This window comes from Pyrgilauda ruficollis, unplaced genomic scaffold (genome assembly GCF_017590135.1).
Source record: "Pyrgilauda ruficollis isolate IOZ18807 unplaced genomic scaffold, ASM1759013v1 scaffold128, whole genome shotgun sequence".
Classification (NCBI taxonomy): domain Eukaryota; kingdom Metazoa; phylum Chordata; class Aves; order Passeriformes; family Passeridae; genus Pyrgilauda; species Pyrgilauda ruficollis.
This window is the reverse complement of record NW_024511210.1, coordinates 861,941-882,599: the sequence shown is the minus strand read 5'-3', so window position 1 is coordinate 882,599 and position 20,659 is coordinate 861,941. Positions and strand designations below refer to the sequence as shown.

Genomic DNA, 20,659 nt, shown 5'->3' with positions numbered 1-20,659 from the left:
AGTGCAATAATTTATGATTTGATTTTTATCTCCCGAATGGGGTATGATTTAAAACAGTAATGTAAAAAGTGTTAATTACATAACAAATGAAGTAAAATAACAATCTATAACCATATAATAGTCCTTCCTGCATAGCAAGAAATTTGACTTAAGGCATCCATTAATTTGGGAAATTACTCTTTGTCTTTTTGGTTAGCCAGAATGTAAATGTCTAAGAGTTTATGTCCAATTGCTGAGTGCTTCAAGGAGTGGACAGAAATTTTCCCAGTCTCAAACAGCTTTTTGTTCTGGCCAGCCTGACCAGCATGAATCTGGACCATGTACAGGTGGAGGTTTCGTCCAAAGCCTGCATGAATCTCACCCCTGCAGCAGGGGCTGATGAAAGCTGCTGCATTGTTTCGGCCTCATATGAATTTTAGTCTGAACCCATACAAGGGTCTAATCACTGTGTAACTCAGCACCATTGGTGATTCCTTATGCCTGTAAAAAGTGTAAATATATGGAGGAAAACACCAGGCTTTATGGAGAATATTGTCCAAAAAAAGTCATTTAGACAGCTTCTACCATACACAAAACCAGCACGACCTTTTCTGTGCAGTCATTACCTCTGAGTCCCTAGAGGCTTGGTTGTGATTTTTTTTCTTGTAGACGATCTCCTCCAACTCTGGCATTGTGTTTGCCCAGGAGTTGACTTCAGTTAAGCCTTTAATCTCTATTAAGTCTGTGCTCTGTCTAATTCAGAATGGAGAAAATTTCTTGGACAGATATTATACCTTCACTGTGCTCAGCTTGAAGTTTTAGTTGAAAAATCATTGTGTAAATTATCTTTCCTGTCAGAGTTTGTTGTACAAACATGAAGAAGGTTTCTATCTGTAGTCTTTTTCTTTTTTTTTTCCCTGTGCTCTCTTTTCCATGCAGCTTGCTCCACAGAATTTTCTAGAGGTAAGGCTTAACTATAAAATCTTGCTGTCAGTCCAACATGTACAACTGCCTGGCTTAGTAAATATGCTCCTACTGGAAAAAAAAAAAAAAAAAAAAAAAAAAAAAAAAAAAAAGCTAAGGGAGTGGAACCAAAGAACCAAAAAGGAGAGTAGCGAGAGAACTTGAAGGAAAATTAAAAAGTCAGCAGAAAAGAACTTCCCTGACTGAGTAGCCTTATGTGTAAAAAGAATGGCAAGCTTGTGCTGAGAACGTTGTCTTGCCTTCAGCACATTATTGACTTTGATAGTTATTTTTTCCTATCTTTTGTTCCCCCTCATTGCTTACCTAAAATCAAATGAGAGTATTTGAGGAGCAAATAGGGAACTGATGGCCTCTTTTTTTTTTTTTTCAAAGGGCTGGTTTATGGCAAAGGTTATAATTTTTGAGTGGCTCCTATTTTGCAATTGACACAGAACAGGAACTTGCTGTTCAGAACAGAACATGAACAATCTAAAATGCAGCTCCTTCTTAAAAGCTTGCTGATATGAGTGTGATAGCATATGGTACTTACACGTTGTTGGGAAATCCAAAGTGAAGTTTATAGACACAATTACAGACTCTAAAGGATTGCTGTTCAGAAATACTACTAAGGAAACATCAATGCAATATTCAATGGTGACCAACAAAGCAAAAAGATTTTAGATATGATTAAGGGAGAAAATACAATGAAAAGAAAGCACTTTTTTTAACCTAAGGTACCCATATTCTGGAGGACACTGCAATTTTCTTTCTGTCTTCTTTAAGTAAATGGGCAGCAAAATTGGCAAAAGAAAAAGATGCTGAAATATGAAACAGTTTTCAATAAAGGGACAGAGAAATATGTTCTGTTAATACATTTATTAGTATCTCAAAAGAAATGGGCATGAGAGAACTTGATGGAGTGTGAAAAGGATGAAAAAGGTGAATAGGGACTAACTTTCTTTCAATGTAAGAACTATGGGGAATCATATGAGATAAGTGGAACATCTGGAAGAGATATTTCTTGTTACGAGATAAGCTTCTTGTAACTCATATGCCCTGTGTAGTTCCCACAGAGCTCCTTGTCACAGGATATCATGGATGTTAGGAACTTACATAGCTCAGAAAGCAACAGATTCTTTAATAGAAGCTGGTAAAAAGCAGCATATCATATAATGGTGACACAGAGCTGCAAATCACTTGAAGAAGGGGAAGTAGTCTATCAAGTTTTGATGTATGTTTACTTATCTTCTAAAAATATATTCTTGTAGTGTCTTGTCAACAGCTGTTGGAAAGAAGCTACTTTGCTAGATGAATCTCTGCTTTATTGTAGAGAGACCTATTTTAATGTTAATTATGTTTTTTGTAAAGAAACATCTACAAAACCAGTAATGATCATGATCATGTGCTTTCACCTCAGTCTCTTGTTTAAAGAATTGATTTTTAAATGTAGCATGATTTTTAGGATTACTGAATACTATTGATATTGAATATTGAATATTGAATACCTCAACCTAATATTTAACCAAATGTTTAAGGACCATGCTCTGCAAGATTGCAAATGCATCTCAGAGAATCAAAGTATTCATTTCTCTTGGGCAAATAAATATTTATTGTTTTTACATTTGGCTTTCATTCATATTAGACATTTGAGTTCCTGTAGCTTTTTCATAAAAAAACCCAAAAGGTCAGGATGATATCCTGTTCACGGAATCCAACAGATAACTTTTCCTGTAACTGTGATTCGCATTTGTATTTGTTCTTCCAAAAAGGAAAAAGGTTCAGTCCGTCATTTGGTGACACACTCTGTTGGCAGAAAACTGAAAATTTACTGGAAACAATCTCCTGTGATTTTACATATGCATGTTATTACTTTGTTACAAAACAAGGTAAGCATAAGTGTCTTATTCTACAATATTACTTAAACATGTGTCAAATGTGTTTCTGCTGAATTTCACAGAAGTTTTTATAAAAGAATGACATTTTGACGACTATGGTGTAAATGTGAATAGACAAACCCAAAGCTTTGTAAGAAGATTTACATTAGCAAATCATGATGTGCAAGAAATGTATCTTGCTGTGTTTGATGGGGAGTTCTGTTTTGAAGTTGGTTTTAATGCCATGGAAAACAATGCTATCTTAATGTCCTAATGTGGCACTTTGCCTTTAATGTTTTCAAATACACATTGTTCCTACCTACATATGTTTCTTCTGGGACAAAATGAGGTACCAGCTTTCCATATCTGGTTTTGGCAATAATTTAGAAGCAATACAACTTTATTATTTTCCAAATGTTTAAATACTTTTCAAATAAGTAAGCATTCCTGAGCATTTCACCTTGTGAAAATATTTATATTTCTCTTAAATCAGATACATAATAAGTAACAGATCACTTAAATGCATTTCTCTACAGTGGAAGCCAGACTCTCTGTCTCTCTCAAAAATTAAAAGAACTCAATTTTGTCATGTTTCTGGCTTTCTAGTATGTGAATGCAAATCAGAAATCTCTGCTTTAAGCTCTACTCTTCTTGTAAAATTCACAGAGTTTTAACCAAAATCATCCTCTGTTAAGATAAAAACAAAACAAAAAATTCAGGACCTAAATTTATCACATAGAAACATTATGTGCACAATTTAAAAGCAATTATGCCAGGCATATGAGATAAAAAGCAAATGGTCATAGATATTTCAATTATAGTCTCAACCAAAGTCTAGCAGGCAATTTGTAGGAAATTATGCACTCAACAATTTTTTGTCTGCCTTATCAATTACGGAATGCCTCGTAATCAAAAATTTCTGACAGATCTTAAAAGGTCTGTAGACTATGGCTCGTCTCATGAGTACAGCACTCCAAATTCAACACTCATGGATCTGACTAGCCTAACAGTGTATCTGCTTACATATTGCTTATGTTTATTGACCAAACAAGCAACTAGAACCAGCAGTCCTTATGGCTGTGTTTCTGATCACTCATTTGCCAATCAGTTTCCATCAATATTTACCTTAAATGCAAGGCAAGTTTACTGTTGCACTTAGCTTGTAAAATTGATGTAAATGTCAACCCACTTCACTAAAAATAAATATTGAAGTGACTTGGAAGCTGGACACCTGCTGTGAGAAGCTTTCCCAAGGAAAAAAATTTAAATATGGAAGACAATCACAATCAAATGTTTTTAATAATGTTCAACTAAAATCTAAACACAACAAGAAAGTAGTATGTGTGTTTCTTAATGTGAATGAATTAATTCATTTGGCAGGGAATTGTGACTTTTATTCTCATGATATTTAAAATTGATGCAATGTGGTTTTGTTGCATTTTGTCTTTCATCAAACTGCACATTAGAAGTGTAGAAGGCAAAATACAGCTTTCTGGTACTCATATCGGCTTTGTGATTTTGTTGTTTTCTTCTTTTTTCCTTTTGTCTCAATTATGTGCTCCCCTTCATGTGTTCGGTCCATGTATATCTGCTTCCCCCTCCCATTCTTATTTGTTCGTTATATTTATTTTCAACTATTCTTTTAAAACCCTGATATATTAATTGTCCTTTCACCCTTCAGTGCAGCCTATAATACTCCATTAACTCAAGTTTTTAAAGTATTTTGCTGATTCGCTATCAACACTGGATTACTAAGAAGGAAATCTAAAAGCCACTAAAAATATATCAGGTTTTTTTGTTGGTTTTCAACAGTTTTTCATCAGAATCTTAAAATTCTGACAAGGTTCTCCACTGTAAAAATTTTGGGAACATATAAAGTGACAGAGGAGAATGATAGGTAGGGTTTACCAGAACTCAGAAATAGGTCACACTGTTTTGTAAACCTGTAAAAAGTAAATGAGTTGCATATGGGTTGTCTTGACATACAGAAGAAAACCCGCACTGGCTCTTCAGAGAGCAGGGGAAGATGTTGCACTAAGTCTGCTCCTGAATAAATTTGGTTAAAAATTAACTCTACATTCTCCCAATATGCATTTTGCACTCTTATCTTCTCGCTTAAACTGTTGTTACATTTTATTAACTGCTGTTACCTTTGGTTGAAGCACAGTATGTCAAAGTAAGATCAAGTTTTTTACCAGGAGCAAACCTTCCCCCAGCCTAGGCAGTGTTTGCATTATTTTAATAATTTAAGTTTTATTTTGCCACAAGTGCTAAACTCCCAGAGAGTTAATTAAAAATCTGCGTGGTTTTTATGATAATTTAAAATATGGGTACTGTTTGGAAAAGGTATTATGGCAGAATACCTGGGACATATGCCAAAAAGGCTTAAGGAAGGAAATAGGTACATTTGCTCTCTTATCTAAATAGACCAACAGCAATATTTTCTAAGGGTCTTCATGGGAATTGAGAGAATCGGACATAATTTTAATTGCCTATACTTACTTACTCCCACCTGTTTCTTCCTAACATACTCCCCCCTCTCTCCTAGTACCTCTTTTTATTCAGAAGGACAAAAGCTGCTTCCTTCTTGCTTATTTTGAAATCATTAGGCCATAGTGACGGCATCAATCATCTCTTTCAAGTCCATCTTTCATAATTTTTAAATTTTGGTTTAATCTTTTGTCTGCTGAAACCCAAAGCAGCATGAAGAAGCAAGTGATACAGAATGGAGATGCACTAATGCTTCAGTGCACCATTTGGGTTTCATAGAGAGATTTCAAATCAGGAAATTTCAAAGTCTGACATTTTGCATACTTACAGAGTTTAGGGATTGTTTTATTCAAATGTATCCATCATTAAAAAACATTATTGTTGTTTGGTGATGATTCCATTCTGTAAGAGATCTACAGCTACCTGAAAGGAGGTCATAGTGAGGTGGGTGCCAGTCTTTTCTCCTGGGTAACAAATGGCAGGATGAGGGGAAATGGCCTCAAGTTGCACTGGAGGAGGTTTAGTTTAAATTTTTGGATTTTCTTTTTCACAGAAAGGGTTGTAAAGCATGGTGGAGTCACAACCCCTGGAAGTGTACAAAAAAACTGTGGATATGGCATTTGAGGATATGGTTTAATGGTGAACGTGCTTGTGGTCCTGGGTTGACAGTGGGACTTAATGATCTTAAAGGTCTTTTCCAGCCTTAGTTTTTCTGTGGTCCTATGATCTAGTGCTTTTATAGCTCAAAGGTGTTTGTGACCTGCCTGAGACTGAAAAGAATGTATGATGTGAGTTGTCTAAACTGTACATACATGTGTACATACATCTAATAAAATATATTTAGTTTCAGACTATTTAAGTATGTGGAAATGTTTTACTTTATACCCCTAGACAGTAGTACTGGCAAAAACATCTGCACTTGGGTATCACTGAAACAACCTTTTTTCAGGCTTCTGGCTGAGAATGTTGATCAGCAGTCTGTATTTCTTCTTTCTTAGAGAGATATATAAAAAAATTAAATACTTTCTGTTCCTGGACTAATATCTTTCTAGTAGATAAGCAGTGCTTACCTTCAGTTTAATTTCAGCCAAAGTAATTGGCAAATGTAAGTATTCAGTTTGCATGTTTGTTGAAAAGCGGCAAAGCTTTGCATTTACACGTGTTAGCATGATTGTGCTCCTGGCCTAATAAAAAAAGAATAGAGACACACTGTCAAAGCCAAGATGAAATTGTCTTATTCATACACCTACAGGCTTTCCTCTCTGTGGTTTAGTGACAAAGGCAAGTTGGGAACTGTCTCAACCTGTTTTGTGTCTACACAGGCAAATCTCTGTCTTGTGTCAGTTACTGCTGTGACTCTTTGGCCTGAAGCTCAAGCTGTGCAGCAGAGCTGCAGTCACAGTCCCCTCCTGAGCTAGTGCAGCTGCTCATTCCACCGCGGTCCCTGCCCACGGGCAGCTGCTATTCAATGGTGTGATGGCTGGCAGTAAAACCGCTCTGTACGCTGCAGTCCTGGGGTGAAACATTGCAAGCAATGGATCCGACTGTCATCTCCAAGACTTCAGATTAATGAAGCTGATTTGCAGTCTGTTATTTAGGCGCTAGATGTCTCCGTGTGCTATAAGCACACCACACAGGCTAGGCTTACTATGCTTTAAACAAAGAGGAAATCGCTAGAGGCAAAGTTAGTAGGGCAGTGTTCACAGACATACAAGTGAGTTATCACTTTGACTTCATCTGTTTGGAATATTCCCAAGGAAATAACTATGTTGGGAAATGCCTGTATTTCCTGAAGCATTTCATTGAAGTATCTTGAATCCGATCAGGGCAACCTTTTTTTTTTTTTTTTTTTTTTTTTTTTTTTTTTTTTTTTTGTTCTTTTTTTTTTTTTCTTCTGCTGGCTCATTTGTAATGAGTGTGGCCCAACCTTGCTGCGCGGAAATGGTGGGAGGTCCCAAACTTAAGAGAAGCCCGTTGTCAGATTTGCATCAAAGCTGACAGCCTGAGGTGCCCTGAGGCTTCACAGTCCTTCTGGAATGTCTATACCAATTGCTGCTCTTTGCTGTGTAACAGCTTCAGGCAGGGCTTCCCTGAAATTCAGAACATTTTGGGCTTTAGTTTGATTTTACTTAAAAAACATTAGAACCCAAAACTAAATTAAAACACACACACACAAAAAAGCAAATCAGAAAGCGGAATCAGGTTCTCCAGTCGGCTCTTTCCCCTGGTCAGACTGCCCGGACTACAGCCGCCGTAAGTAACTCTGTTCAGCCCGCACGTACCGACAGCCGCCGCGACTCTCCCTCCGCTATCTGCTACTGTCGCCTCTCAAGCGCTCCGGGTGTCCCTCCATCCCTCCCCGCTGTCTCTTCCCTCGCTGCCGCCTGGCTCTCGTACCCCGCGCACATTGCACCCCGCCCAGGCAGCACCTGCGCGTTTATAACTGTGGAATTATTATCATTACTGTTACAACTATTATTATCGTTATTATTAGTAGAAGCACTACAACTGTTGTTACTATTACTTTAACACGGACATCGGCATCTAACGGTCTGTGCAGTATCTGAGCTGCAAATTAGCTCTTTTCCATTCCGCCCAGAGGAAAGCCGTAGGTCAGTGCACGGATGCAAAGTACCCCCTGCTTCCTCTTGCTCCCCAGGCCCGGTTGCTGCAGGAGCCGGCCTGGGTCCCCCGGCAGCAGCGGGAGAGCCGGAGGGATGCAGTCCCGCGGGGCAGGAAGCGCCAGGCCGGGGCCGGGCAGCGCGGCGCCCGGCGAGCGCAGAGCGGAGGTGCGGCCGGGCCGGGCGAGGGGCGGGCGGGCGGCCGTGCCCGGCAGGTGTGGGCCCGGCGCCGCTCCGCGGGACCGCGGCAGGTGCGGCGGCGGGGCCGCGCTCCCGGGGCCGCGGCTTTGTTGGCGCGCCCGGTCGGATGCTGCCGGGATCGCGGTGGAGAGCGACCGGGCTCGGGTCCGCGTCGCGGCGTGACTGCGCTGGGATTTGTCATGGGCATCGCCGAGTGCCGGGGCTGTCGTGGAATGCCGTCCGTGTGACTGATAACCAACAGCTGCTTCACTTGCCCAGAGGAACGGAAGAAACAGTGAGAGTCGTACATCATCGCAGCCCCTCTAAGAAAGGAGGGTGTGCAGTGATTAATGCGCTGCATGGTGCTATATCACAGCTAGATGAGGGCTGTGTGCTGAAGATAATACCCTTGTTGGTATTTAAGTGTGTATTTAGTGACACGGTTTCCTTGAAAAGGAAGAGATTTTTTATTTCTCAGTAGTTCTTAAAGCAGAATAGCAGCTGTGGCTTGACAAAGACAATGTAATAAGGAGGATAAAGTAGTACTTGGTATTTTTTTGTGGCGTTAGTCTATTTTCATGAATCACAGAAAAAGATTTCCAGCAGCTTAGCTACTGATGTGAAATGGCCCATGGGTAGCAGTAAGGAGAAGGGAGGTTCGTCTTTGTTCTTAGGAGTCACCAGCTCTTTGAGGTGCTTTGTCTACATGGGTCTTGCACGCTGCCTGCACAAATGTGAAGTCTTCTGCCAGATCAAGTTTGTTGGGCCTGCTCCTCCTGCGCTCTCTCTGCTACTATGGCATCCAGCAGACTATGCTGGGGACTTGAGCTAGGCAAGAAGGCCAGAGAAATAAATTATGTGTAAAGCATGAGAAATGCCCCCACATCCAAAGGGATTCAGGAAGAAAGGGAGTGTGGAGGGGAGAAGGACAAAGACAAGGGGTCTTGTCCATGCTAAAATGAGAGTTGTCTTCTGGAGTGTGTGGTCTCAGCAGGAGCTGTGGTGTGTCCTGTTTTGAGATGGGGATATATGTTTTCCGGTGGCACGCTGCGGGTTTTTTTAATTACGAATGTTAACACATTGTCCCCATGGTAATTTGTGGGGAAAGTGTTGTTAAGCATTGGCTGGAAGCTTTTAGCCAGTTCACCTGACTTGTTGCTAGTTGTTAGAGACACTAACTAGTAGAAGATGGTGGCCCCTGTGTGTAAAGACCATTGCTTTCAGAAGCAATGAAATCCTCTGAATGTTCCCTGGCTGTTACAGGTCCTGTAACTGGAGGTAGAGTTCACTTTTCTTCCAAGTTTACAAACCAGGGGACCAAAAAAAGGTTGTTTCTACTTTAAGGCATGAATATAAAATTAGGTAGAACGCAAGCTGTTGGACTACTTTGGTTATTTTGCACCTTTTTTTTTTTTTTTTTTTTTTTTTAATTTGAGTTGATACATATTTGAGTAGCTTGTACTTCAGTGGAAGTTAGGAGGTTTATTTCTTTAAGTACTGACAGGAGACAGTGGGATAGGTGCTTTTTGTTACTTCAAAACAACATTCTTACCACCAAGGCTGTGAAGAAATGTCTGCATGCCTTGGATAGTTGGGACTAGAAATGTTATTTAATTATGGATAACTTTAAATGTGCTTTAAATACAAAGGACGGTATTAATTTTCTTTATTGTATGTCCAGTGTGTTTCAGAAGTTTTATTAAACAATTTTAGCATACTATTTTTGTATGTTTTGGGATAAGTCCAGCTTGTTGCTGTGGAAGTCTTGATTGCAGAAAATGAGCAGTGACTCAGTTTTGTTTATCTTACCTGTTGAATAGGACAGAGCTGTTTGCTTCTGTACCTGTGGGAAGGCTCTGACTACTCTCTGTGCTAGGATTGGAGCTCCATCGCCTCTTGGTTCTGCCTTGTACTGGAGCTGGGGGGAACCGGGGAAGAGAGGGAACCCGTTGTCTGCTGGAGGCTGATGCTGCAGCCTCCACAGCTGGAAGGGCACACCTCTGCTACCTCTGCCCTGCAGCTGAAGGAGCTCCTTGGCTGATGGGCCACATCGTGCGTGACTTCAAGGAATGGTGTCCCACAGTGCTTGCGATGAACTGTTCTTTACCTTCTGTGTGCATGCACCAGAGATTTAAAAACTTCAGACAGAAATTAGTGAGAAAATTGTCACCTAGTAAATCTTGCCATCTGTATATTAAAAAATTAAATCATTGGAATATAATCTGAAGTATATCAGTGAGGTTCATGCTTTGCATTAGTAAGGCTGTTCCATAGAATCACCTACGGTATGCATCAAAACATGATTAAAGTCTGTGTTGTAAATCGCAGTTTTCTTCTTTGGAGTCGAATTGTGATTAGACTTGATAGAGTCTCAGCTTATTTTTACCAAAAGGAGTTTCACTATTGATTTAATTGAGGTATTTTTGGCAAATGAGAATGAATTATTTCTGGATGTGGATGTAGTAATCCACAGAAGTATTTTCGTGGAATAGTAATACTGAGAAAGTGGAAAAGGAGTAGAAGAGTTGAACAAAGATGTGAGGGAGAAAAGTGATATATTTGCCAATATGGAAAGAAAATACTGAAGGCATTAAGGAATGCATACTTTAGAACTTGAAACTGATTTTCTTGCTTTGTTGTGAAGTAGGTTAACAGAGGGGGTGTGCTAGTAGCTCTTCTGTCTTTTTGGCACATGGGATTAAGAAGAACATGTAAAAAAGAGTAGTGCAATCATGCAAGATGACTAGCTATACCTGGCAGGATGTTGCAGTACTTGGCAGTGGGATGCAAAGTTCTTGGAGTTTCCTAGAACGGAATTCACTATAGGGAAGCCAAAATATGAGTGTAGCCACCAGCTCAGCAAGTGGCTAATGCATACCTAATGGTGGATTACAGGGCTTTGTTATGCAGTTTGAAGATTGAGATTTTGCTGTTTTGAGATAGCCTAAATATGCTGTTTGTGTTTTTTTCAAAGGAAAATTATGGAATGTTTTTTCTTTTACAAAATTCTACAAAGGTATCATGTTGTGTAAGCTAAATCACTGTTCCTTTTTCGCCGGGTTCTCAACTCATGTAGTTCTGTGATTTCTGAGATACTTTAGAGCCATGGGTTATCTTGGCATTTAGATATACAGTCAAGTTACTCTTCTTAGTTCATCAGTATAAACTCTTTTCACAAGACTTTGTGCCCTCATGTGTTAGCTGGTGTGTGCTGTGCCCTTCTGCTACACTGCCACAATTCCTACAGCAAAATGAAAACTGTACTGTGTTTCAGCTACTGTGTATCAGTGTGGCATGTTAATGTTAGCAGTCAGGTAAAGGTGTATCTTGTGTTGCTGATCTCAGCAGGCAGTTGCAGTGGCTGAGTTGAGGGGGATTTGGTCCTTAGAGGAGGAGAGGTGATTTTGGAAAAGTGAAGGTGAAAGACAGGTAAATGAGGTCTTAAAGCGTAGTAGAAGAGTGACCACATCACATCAGGCCAAGTGTCCGTCCAGGCAATTACCCAGGGTCTGACAGTGGTGAGAAATAGTCAGCTGGTGAAGCTACGGCATTGTGATGCTACTGCTTCCAGCTTGTGTTTCAGGGACTTTCTAAACTCGAGACAGTGTTATTTATCCAATAATCCTCAACTGAATTCTCTTCTGCAACCTTGTTGCTCCCTGAACCTGTGTAAATTCTTGATGTCCGAAGCATATAGTACTGAGACAGGTTCAGAGACTTCTGTGTCAATTTTTTTTTTCTTCCTTGGAAGAGGCTTGAAATCTTTGCATTCTACCAGCTACTCCTGATTTTGTGGGCCTGTGACATATAACCTCCCAGTCATCCATCACCACTGTGAAGAGTCCTTTGCAGATTCAAAGAGTTCTCACTGGATGTGATTTTGCAGCTCTTAATTATTTTTTAATGCAGACTCATTTAACTTGGTTCTTAAAAAGGCAAGACAAAAGAATGTGGGTGTGCAGCTGCAACAATTCAGTTTTTTAGGCAGCATTTTTTTTGTAGTTGATGCACAGTTAAAATTTGCTGAGGCAGTCCTTCAAGTATGCAGAATGAGGAGTGACATATCATCTACTGAAGCTTAACTTGGACTGAAGAAAAAAATTTTAAGAACTTCACAGTTTTGCCAAAGAAAGAAATCCTCATGCTGATGTGGAAGAGAGTGTGTTACTATGCTGATTCTTGTTTTAAGTATAACTTAAATATGACAACCCTTTGATTAAGTGATTATATGAGTACACTCAAGAGTGTTTTGCATATGTCAGTTTACCGAAGCTAAATATCGGATCTGATTCTTTTCCCCACTGCATGTTATAGTCGGTACTTTCATGTATGCTTATAATCTATTTATAACAGCTTTTCTAATTTAATAATAGATATCTAATCTTACTGTCCTTCTCTTAGGAGTAGGATTGTAGGCCCAGTGATTCAAGCTAGTACCAGAACTCAACTTTACCTCTCTGAAGTGTATTACCATTACATAGAAAATTTTCTGCTTTGAAGTCCTAGGCTATAGCTGTTAGGTTGGGATTTGTGTTTTTCTAGAGACTGCCAATATCTGTATACAGCTTCTTATTGTCTGTATGAGAAGTAGTTTAAATGCTTTTCCCTGATTTTTATTTAGATTTTTCCCTACCATCTTATTCAGGTTCCCTAAGGTGAATGTGGCAAATCCATCATTTTCATATGAATGTTGTTCACTTAAGTGTAGCTATTTATTTACTTAAAAGTAGGCTTGTACTCAGATGCATCACTGGGCTGAGGCCAAAGTGTTCTCTAAACTAGCCCTCACAATGTCCCTGTCAGGCTAGTGACCACTTTTTTTTCTCATGTTACAGGCTTGGGGCCCAAATAATTTGTGACTCATGCAGCAAGCTAATGACAGATGGGTGACTAAAATGCAAGTTTCCACTCTAGATCTCTTACACAAGTTATTAAACGTTTCTGAAAGTGGAGCAGTAAAAATGGTTCCATTCATTTTGCCTATTTCAGCACATGCCATATTTCCTAGCGTGCTCTTGGATGTGCTGTATTTAACTTGTAGATAATGCACTGTTTCTGCATGGTTTCCTCCAGCAGAATATGCTATTTTTTAAACAGTGAATGAAAAACGGAATAAACTTCCACCAGTTTATAATTTACAATGATAAACTGTGTCAAAAAGAAACAAAGGGCAGGAAAGTATAATTCACTGGAAATGTCAGATACCATTTTAGATACACTGACTACAGTTTGTTGTGGCTGCTGGCTTATGTTTCTTTGTTTCAATGGGCAAAATCTGAAGCTACTACAGTTCTGCTTGAGCTGACTGAAAATTGAAGTGTCTGCTGGTCAATTTAGAATTCTTGAAAGGTTACCTAGAAGTCTGGTGTTTAGGAACTGGAAAAAACATGTACCTGCAGTTTCTGCAGTAAGATGCATATCTTCACCACTACAAAAATCCATAAGTTTTGTATGTAAACTTTCTGCAAGATCAGATACTTCATCTGCTGCATTAAATGCTCTGTAAGTGAAACCAGGTGAGTGCTGCAGAACTTGTTCACACAAACCATATCTGAAGGACAAAAGCCCACCTGTCACTGGAGCAGGGAACCAGTTTTACTGTACAAATACCCTCTGGTCTTTGTCTCATCCTTAATGGTGATCTGCCAAACACCTGCACAAGAGGATAGAAATGAAATTCATGGTTCTCCTGGATGCTGCCAGCGGTGGACATGAGAGTGGTTTAACTTGACCATAATTTTCTACTTATACCCACAGGCAAGTTCTATTCCAGAGTATCTATTTACCTCTTTCCCTTGGAGTGCAGTCTTTTCACCATTGTCTCCCCCCCACCTCATCATCCTTTCTAATCCATAGATAATAGCTTAATTGTTTTGCATATCACCTAAACATATGTAGTCCAACTTTCCCTACTTGTATATAACTTTGAAATTTCTTCTGAACTGGAGAGAGAGGCTTGTGTTCTCAAAGATTTCATTAGACCAGTTGATGAAGGTTATTTCTATGTATAAGCCTTCTCTACTGTAAATATAATGCATGCTTTCACTTCTGTTTCTTGATGTGTGGTACTGAAGTGGTTCTGTCATTCTGTACTTTGAAAGATTTGGTTTAAGAAATATGGATCTTGCAATTTTACATGTTTTCTACATGCTGAGAAATTCACTAAAGATTATTAATTGCTACACAAGAAATTCAGAAAATCTAGTGAAGTAGAGCTTATCTTCTAAGTTTTGTAACTTTTACCATTCTTATGTCTTTGTTTCTTGCTGAATTTTGCTCTAATTTTCTTCTGAAAATGTAGAGCATGGGAGAAAACTTGGTGGAGGCATGCAGAAAACAGCATATGTGTCTAGATGTCAGTAGAGTTTCTAAAGGGTTTTTTTGTAACTCAGTTGAGATTTTTCAGGCTCTTCTAAATATTGTGATTTCCAACAGTTACTTAACTGTAGCAATGCATTTTACTGTGCACGTATTCTTTCCAGCTTTTGTACGTGGGTGGAAAAGTAGGTTCCTTGCAATATGCCGTCTGTTGTCTTAGAGTATAGATGTAATTTCAGAATGAGGCAGGAGGAGAAAATGTGAAACCAGGAAAGAAAGCATGTGGGCACCCTGTCTGGAATTGTTTGTACTAATGAGGTTGAGATTTGTTGAACTGGGGACTTCCAAGACACTTGAAGCATTGAAATTTGTATTTCTGTTGTAGTTGACCATCTTGAAGGTCTACAGAGGTGTGCAGGTCATGCTTTAGGAGCTTTCCTGACATCACATTCTGTTTAGTAATTGTTTCTGCTTAGGATCTTTTTAATACTGAGTTCTTGTCCCTTTCCCTTTTCATGGATTTCTCACTGCCCTTTGGTTTTATACCAGACAAGTAGCTCTACCAGGAAAGCAGTAAAAAATTTTGTTGTACAGAATCACTAGGTTGGAAGAGACCTTCAAGATCGAGTCCAGCCCATGCCCTAACACCTACACTAAACTATGGCACCAGTTGCCACATCCAGTCTTTTTTTAAACACATCCAGGGATGGTGACTCCACCACTCCCTGGGCAGACCATTCCAGTATTTTATCACTCTTTCTGTAAAAAACATTTTCCTACTAGCCAACCTGTATTTCCTTTGGTGCAACTTGAGACTGTGTCCTCTTGTTCTGTCCGTTGCTGCCTGGAGAAAGAGATTGACCCCCACCTGACTACAACCACCTTTCAGGAAGGTCTGGTAAGAGTGAGTCTCCTTTACAGTAGGTAGAGATATCCTTTAAATAGAGGTTGAGTCTCCTTTTCTCTAGCTGAACATCCCCAGCTCCCTCAGCCATTCCTTACAGGGCTTGTGTTCCAAACCCCTCACCAGCCTCGTTGCCCTTCTCTGGATGTGCTCAAGTGTCTCAACGTCCTTCCCAAACTGAGGGGCCCAGAACTGGACACAGCTCTCAAGCTGTGGCCTCACCAGTGCTGAGTACAGGGGTAGGATGACCTCCCTGCTCCTGCTGGCCACACTATTCCTGATACAGGCTAGGATGCCATTGGCCCTCTTGGCCATCAGGGCACGCTGCTGGCTCATGTTCAGCCTGCTGTTGACCAGCACCCCCAGCTCCCTTTCCACCTGGGCTCTGTCCAGACACACCATCCCCAGCCTGTAGCATTGCAGGGATTGTTGTGGCCAAAATGTAGGAGTCGGCACTTGGACTTACGAAACTTCATCTTACTGGACTCTGCCCACCCATCCAACATTCCAGGTCTCTCTGCAGAGCCATCCTACCTTCCAACAGATCGACACATGCTCTCAGCTTAATGTTGTCTGCAAATTTACTACTGTGCTGCATGGGGAAATATTTTTTTGTGTATGTGTTGTTTTCCTCCACCCTTTGCTCAGTCTTTTCCTTAGCGGTAATTATATAGACTCTTAAGATTAGACAGTGTGGTAATAGGTCAGCACTAGAGCTGGTGTAGTTTGATGGCCCAGATGAACAGGAGTGTCATTTTTCCTGGTTTCTTTTATTTTATTTTTTAAAACTCTGATCCTTAAAATGTGCTTAAGGAGACGCATGAATTATGAAGTAAGCAAATGTTCTATACCACATTTTCAGATGGTGCAGGTATGGGAGTTTATTAGCATGTTTGACATGTTTTATTACACTTAGCATTTGATGACACAGAAGTGTAAAATATCTTGGGTTTTTTCTCACTTTTTGGGTGGTGTCATGTGACATTTTGAATTATCTGGTAAAGTAAGCCAATTTCTTTCCAGGAAACCAGCCCCAAAATGAGTAATGGATAAGCATGCTACTTGCTTCTGAGCACACAGTTATGTCTCAGGAGGTTCATATGTTATGCCCTCGTTGTACAGAGCATGTATTTCCAGTTTCTGACTGTGTGGAACAATGTGGGCTTGTATGGGAGTGTGGTAGTGGCACAAGTTAAAAGCAGTGAAGGAATACTTGAGGACACGGGAGATGTTGCAGCCTGTTCATCGGCTCACTGCTGTCTGCATGCTGGGGTTTGCTGTCCACATTTGTTTGCTCACTTGCTCTGTAGACATATCCAGGCTTGCAGGTATTCACTGTTTTCGCTTGGAAGCTGTGCAAAATAAACCTTTAAATTTTTTTTTTTAATTTAAGGTGGTTTAATCTGCCTTGGCTGATGTGACTAGTATGAGAAGTACTTGTTTGCTTGCTCATGCTGTAGGAAGGGGTGCATGAGCAGAAACCTGGATTGTGTGGAGTTGCACCACTCTTGCAAAAGAGCCATATGCAAATAGTGTAGTCATCCAGCAGATGGGTGGCAGTGAAATATCTGAGATACTCCAGATACATCGTAGGCTGAAGCATCTGAGATTCTCAGATGAGATTCACAGCTGAGTCTGTGCATTGGAAGCTTCCCTCTTACTGATGGGCTTGAAGCACATGTTTAAGTGTGGCTCTGACTAAAAGCTGTGTTGAATAATGGATTTAAAATCTTGCATAATACTGTGTTGAAAGCTGATGTGCAGGAAGTATGGGAGTAGTGAGAAAGCAGCATTTGTAATTGGCATGACAAATAACACGTTTGTACAGATAGAGCTCTGTGCAAATGTTAGGTATATGGTATGAGAACTTGACTGTTACTGAAAGCACACTAAAGCAAGCTGCAAAGTAAAATACTGCACCATTCTGTGTACCACAATACAAAAGTGGTAGATGTTCTTGTCTGGGACTGACCATCAGGAAGAGATGCCTAGATCATGAGTTCCTTTATGATACCATGGCACAGGTCGAAGGGAATGTGGGAAAATTCAGGTGCATAGGAATTTTCAATGTGGTATTTAAATAGTTCAACAGTTTGGGTATTTTGTCCTGCATTTCACTCTGTAAATGCATTTGCAGAGTAAAATTTGTGCTGTATTTGTGACACACAAACTGTATTTGTGCAGCCAAATAATTGCATTCTCTAGTGCATAACTGGCCATACAGACATATTTCTATGTGGTGCTCTCTTGAGGGCTTCCACGGAGTGGAAATACACAAGCCAATAATTTGAATCAGATTATCAGTCTATCTTTCAAAAAAGCTAGTAGCTGCTCTACAGGATGGAAGACATCCTTTTTCAGCTAGAGAATTTCAAATAATGCATGAAGAGGGAAGGAAGTATTGCAGTGGTTACTCCTGTTATATATGTATGGTAAGTCTTTAGAATGTACTGAGTATCTCCTTATTGGCTTAGTGTAATTATTTTTATTTTGTAATGCTTAAGACAGCAATTCTACCATCTCTTTCCCACCCAGCCTTGGGGTGGCCTGTGTTTTCACTTGAGTGGGACAGTTGAAAACATTTTACAATTGCCAAAATGAGGGTTGCAAACAAAGCAGAATGCTTTGTACAACACAAAGTATGTTTGAAATATGACACAAAGTGTTTCCAGTGACTGCTGTAATGAATGTTTTTTGTTTGTTTTTTTTCTTTAGAGGTCTGGCAGTACTTTAGGAGGCCTTGATGGGAAGAATTGTGGGGAAATTATTTTGTAAAACTATTTCAAGTCTTGCATAGCCAATCTGGATTCAGTTGCTATAGCTGAGTAGTTTAAAAACTTTTTAACTGTTGATATTACACTATATCAAACACTGCAGTAATTTTGTCAGTGTCACAGAAAAATTTTCAGTCCTAACAGAAAAATTAGCCAAGTTTAAGGAGTTGGGGTTTCAAACCATAAAAAAAGAAAATCTTAGTGCTGTATCAGGTTTCTTAAAATGTTTAATTAAGAACCTAGTCCAGCATTTGTTTAGCTAGACATAAATACTGTCTTTGAACTAGTTGAAAAGCTCCATCTCTTCCCAGCTTTTAATACCACATCTAAAACACAGAAATTACTTTCATTTCTGAGAGGTGATAAGCTGAGTAAAAGCACATGTGGTTAAAGCAAACTGTTCCACAGTGCACGTAACTGGTTGGACAGTTAAGTGTGAGAGCAGAGGATTGGGTTTGTCAAAGAACAGAAAGGAGAATGCTGAAAATTAATTTGTTATAATGAACAGGTGCAAGAAGCACTTTTGGAGGACTTGGAATAATTTTTGCACTCTGGGATAGCTACTCCAGTTCATGTTTCAGTGCCTTCATTGTCATTGTGAATATGTCTGGAGGTGCATTGTCTCCCATGAAAGGGTAATCTAGCCTGTTCTATAGTAACAGCTCTTTCCTGGAAACAGTGAACTATCAGATTTTGCAGAATGTGGGACAAAAGGCTCCTTTGCTACTTCTCAGAATAAGATTACAGTTGTCACATTTCTCCTTCATCAGCGTGCCTGACACTTCACAGTATGGCTCAGACTTCCCTTTGTTAATGGAACAGAAAGAGGATCTTTATACTCTTCCATTATCAGTAGTTTTTATTTTTTCTACACTTTGCTGTTTAATGCACATGACTTATGCCTAAATCCCCTTCAGGATTTAGTTTCAAAAGTTAGGTTTCAGTTAACTGAGACTTGAGCATCCTTCTCAAAAAATTTCATCTACAAGAAGTGTCAGTGTAATCAGGTTAAAAAAAATTATGCCAGTGTTGTGAATACTCTGTGCAGCACTGTTGACTGGAAAACCAGAGAAAACAGTCAAATGCAGGTTTGTCTCTTAAACTAGGCAAGTGTGGCGAGTTAGAGCTGCTGCAGAGGATGGGCCAGGCAGTGATGGCACTGGTATGCTCTCCTCTTGGTGTGTTTCAGAAGAAAGATGGAAACAATACTAGTAACTGAAATAAAAGCACTCACTTCTGGGCGATAGGTACAGAGATCTGGAGCAGGCATGTTGCTTCCAGGATTTGTGTCCAAACCCAGGCATCTCAGCAGAAAAAAATCACAAGTTTTGCTGAATAAGATGTAGGTGACTTTCTTATAGAACCATTCCTGATGTACCTTTACTAGCAATTGAATCTTGCTGTGAGTAAATCAAGAGTTTTCTGGCTTTGTTCACTTCGGCTTATTAAAAGTATTGACTGAGTTACATCAGTGTGACTAGAAGTAAAATAGTATTTGATATTTTAATTTAAGCAGCTTTTAGAGCTTCCAGTGTAGAAGTCAGGCTTAGCTTTTTCAGCTTCTTTTCCATAAAGGAAAGTGAGGAGTTCGTTCAGCTTCTGTGTACAGAAAAAATACATTTAGACATTCGTTGCATAACTGTGAGGAAACAGGGATTGCTAGCTTTCTCATTGTTCATCTGATTTCTTAATCTCATAATACAAGTTAACTGTGAAAATACTCAGTGAAAAATAACCAGTGGAACTATGAAGAAATTGTGTGTGTTGTACTGGGCTCCCACACCACGTGCTTTTGAGTTTAATTGTGTTGAAGACACATATGTTGTTCCATGCACTTATACCATGGCAAGTGACCAGTAGCAACTGAGTAACAGATACTTTGTAAATAGTCACAGCTTCAGTGGCTGTTCTTGACACATGTGGTTTAAAATTGCCTTTTGTTTGTTTGGTTGTTTTTTTTTTTTTTTTTTTTTTTTTTTTTTTTTTTTTTTTTGTTTTGTTTGTTTTGTGCATTTTGATCCGTATTCTGAAAGCCTGTCTCTTATTTTTTGTCTCTGTGTGTGTGTGTGTGTTCCAGTGACTTTATAACATGCAAGGCACTGATACCAGGGGGAGCTCCCCTGCATTCCTCCGTCCTCAGAATGGGAGCAGTCACAGGTCTTCGGGGTACGTCCCGGGGAGAATTGCCCCTCTCCGTCCCCCGCCGCCTTTGCAGAGCCATGCTGCAGCAGAATTTACCTCGGCGAGGCAGGAAGCCCAGACAAGACTCCCATCCTTACCAGTGGAGCAGCACCGCCGACAGGCAGAAGCCAACAGACATAAAAATACTCTTATTTGTTCTGCCATTTCTAGCCTTTCACTTTTTGTTGCACTGGGGATTTTTTTGGGAATAGCTTCAAAATATGCTCCAGATGGTAAGTTCATTAAGATCACCCTAGAAGTTATGCTATCTGTTAACATAATTCAGTAATTCAGCATCAGGATTATTGTTGAAAGATAATAGGACACTCACTGTGATTTTAAGATTGAAGGAGGGAGAGACTGGGGGCAAAGATC

At 39.7% G+C, this 20,659-nt stretch overlaps 1 protein-coding gene across 4 annotated transcripts in view; it reads left to right on the top strand.

The window, feature by feature from the left end:
• Nucleotides 1–7,289: 7,289 nt before the first annotated feature.
• Nucleotides 7,290–20,659, top strand: part of CEMIP2 (cell migration inducing hyaluronidase 2) — a 47,782-nt gene continuing 34,412 nt past the window's right edge. For 2 of the 4 annotated variants that reach the window (XR_005954386.1, XM_041458434.1), the window contains exons 1-2: nt 7,290–7,559; nt 20,181–20,517. Coding sequence is in view for 2 of the 4 variants with exons in the window: in XM_041458434.1 (XP_041314368.1) it covers nt 20,193–20,517 (325 nt within the window). In the remaining 2 variants the exon portion in view is untranslated. Of the gene's footprint in view, nt 7,560–8,161; nt 8,403–20,180; nt 20,518–20,659 lie in introns of those variants that run through there. The other 2 variants (XM_041458435.1, XM_041458436.1) reach the window with 2 other exon arrangements.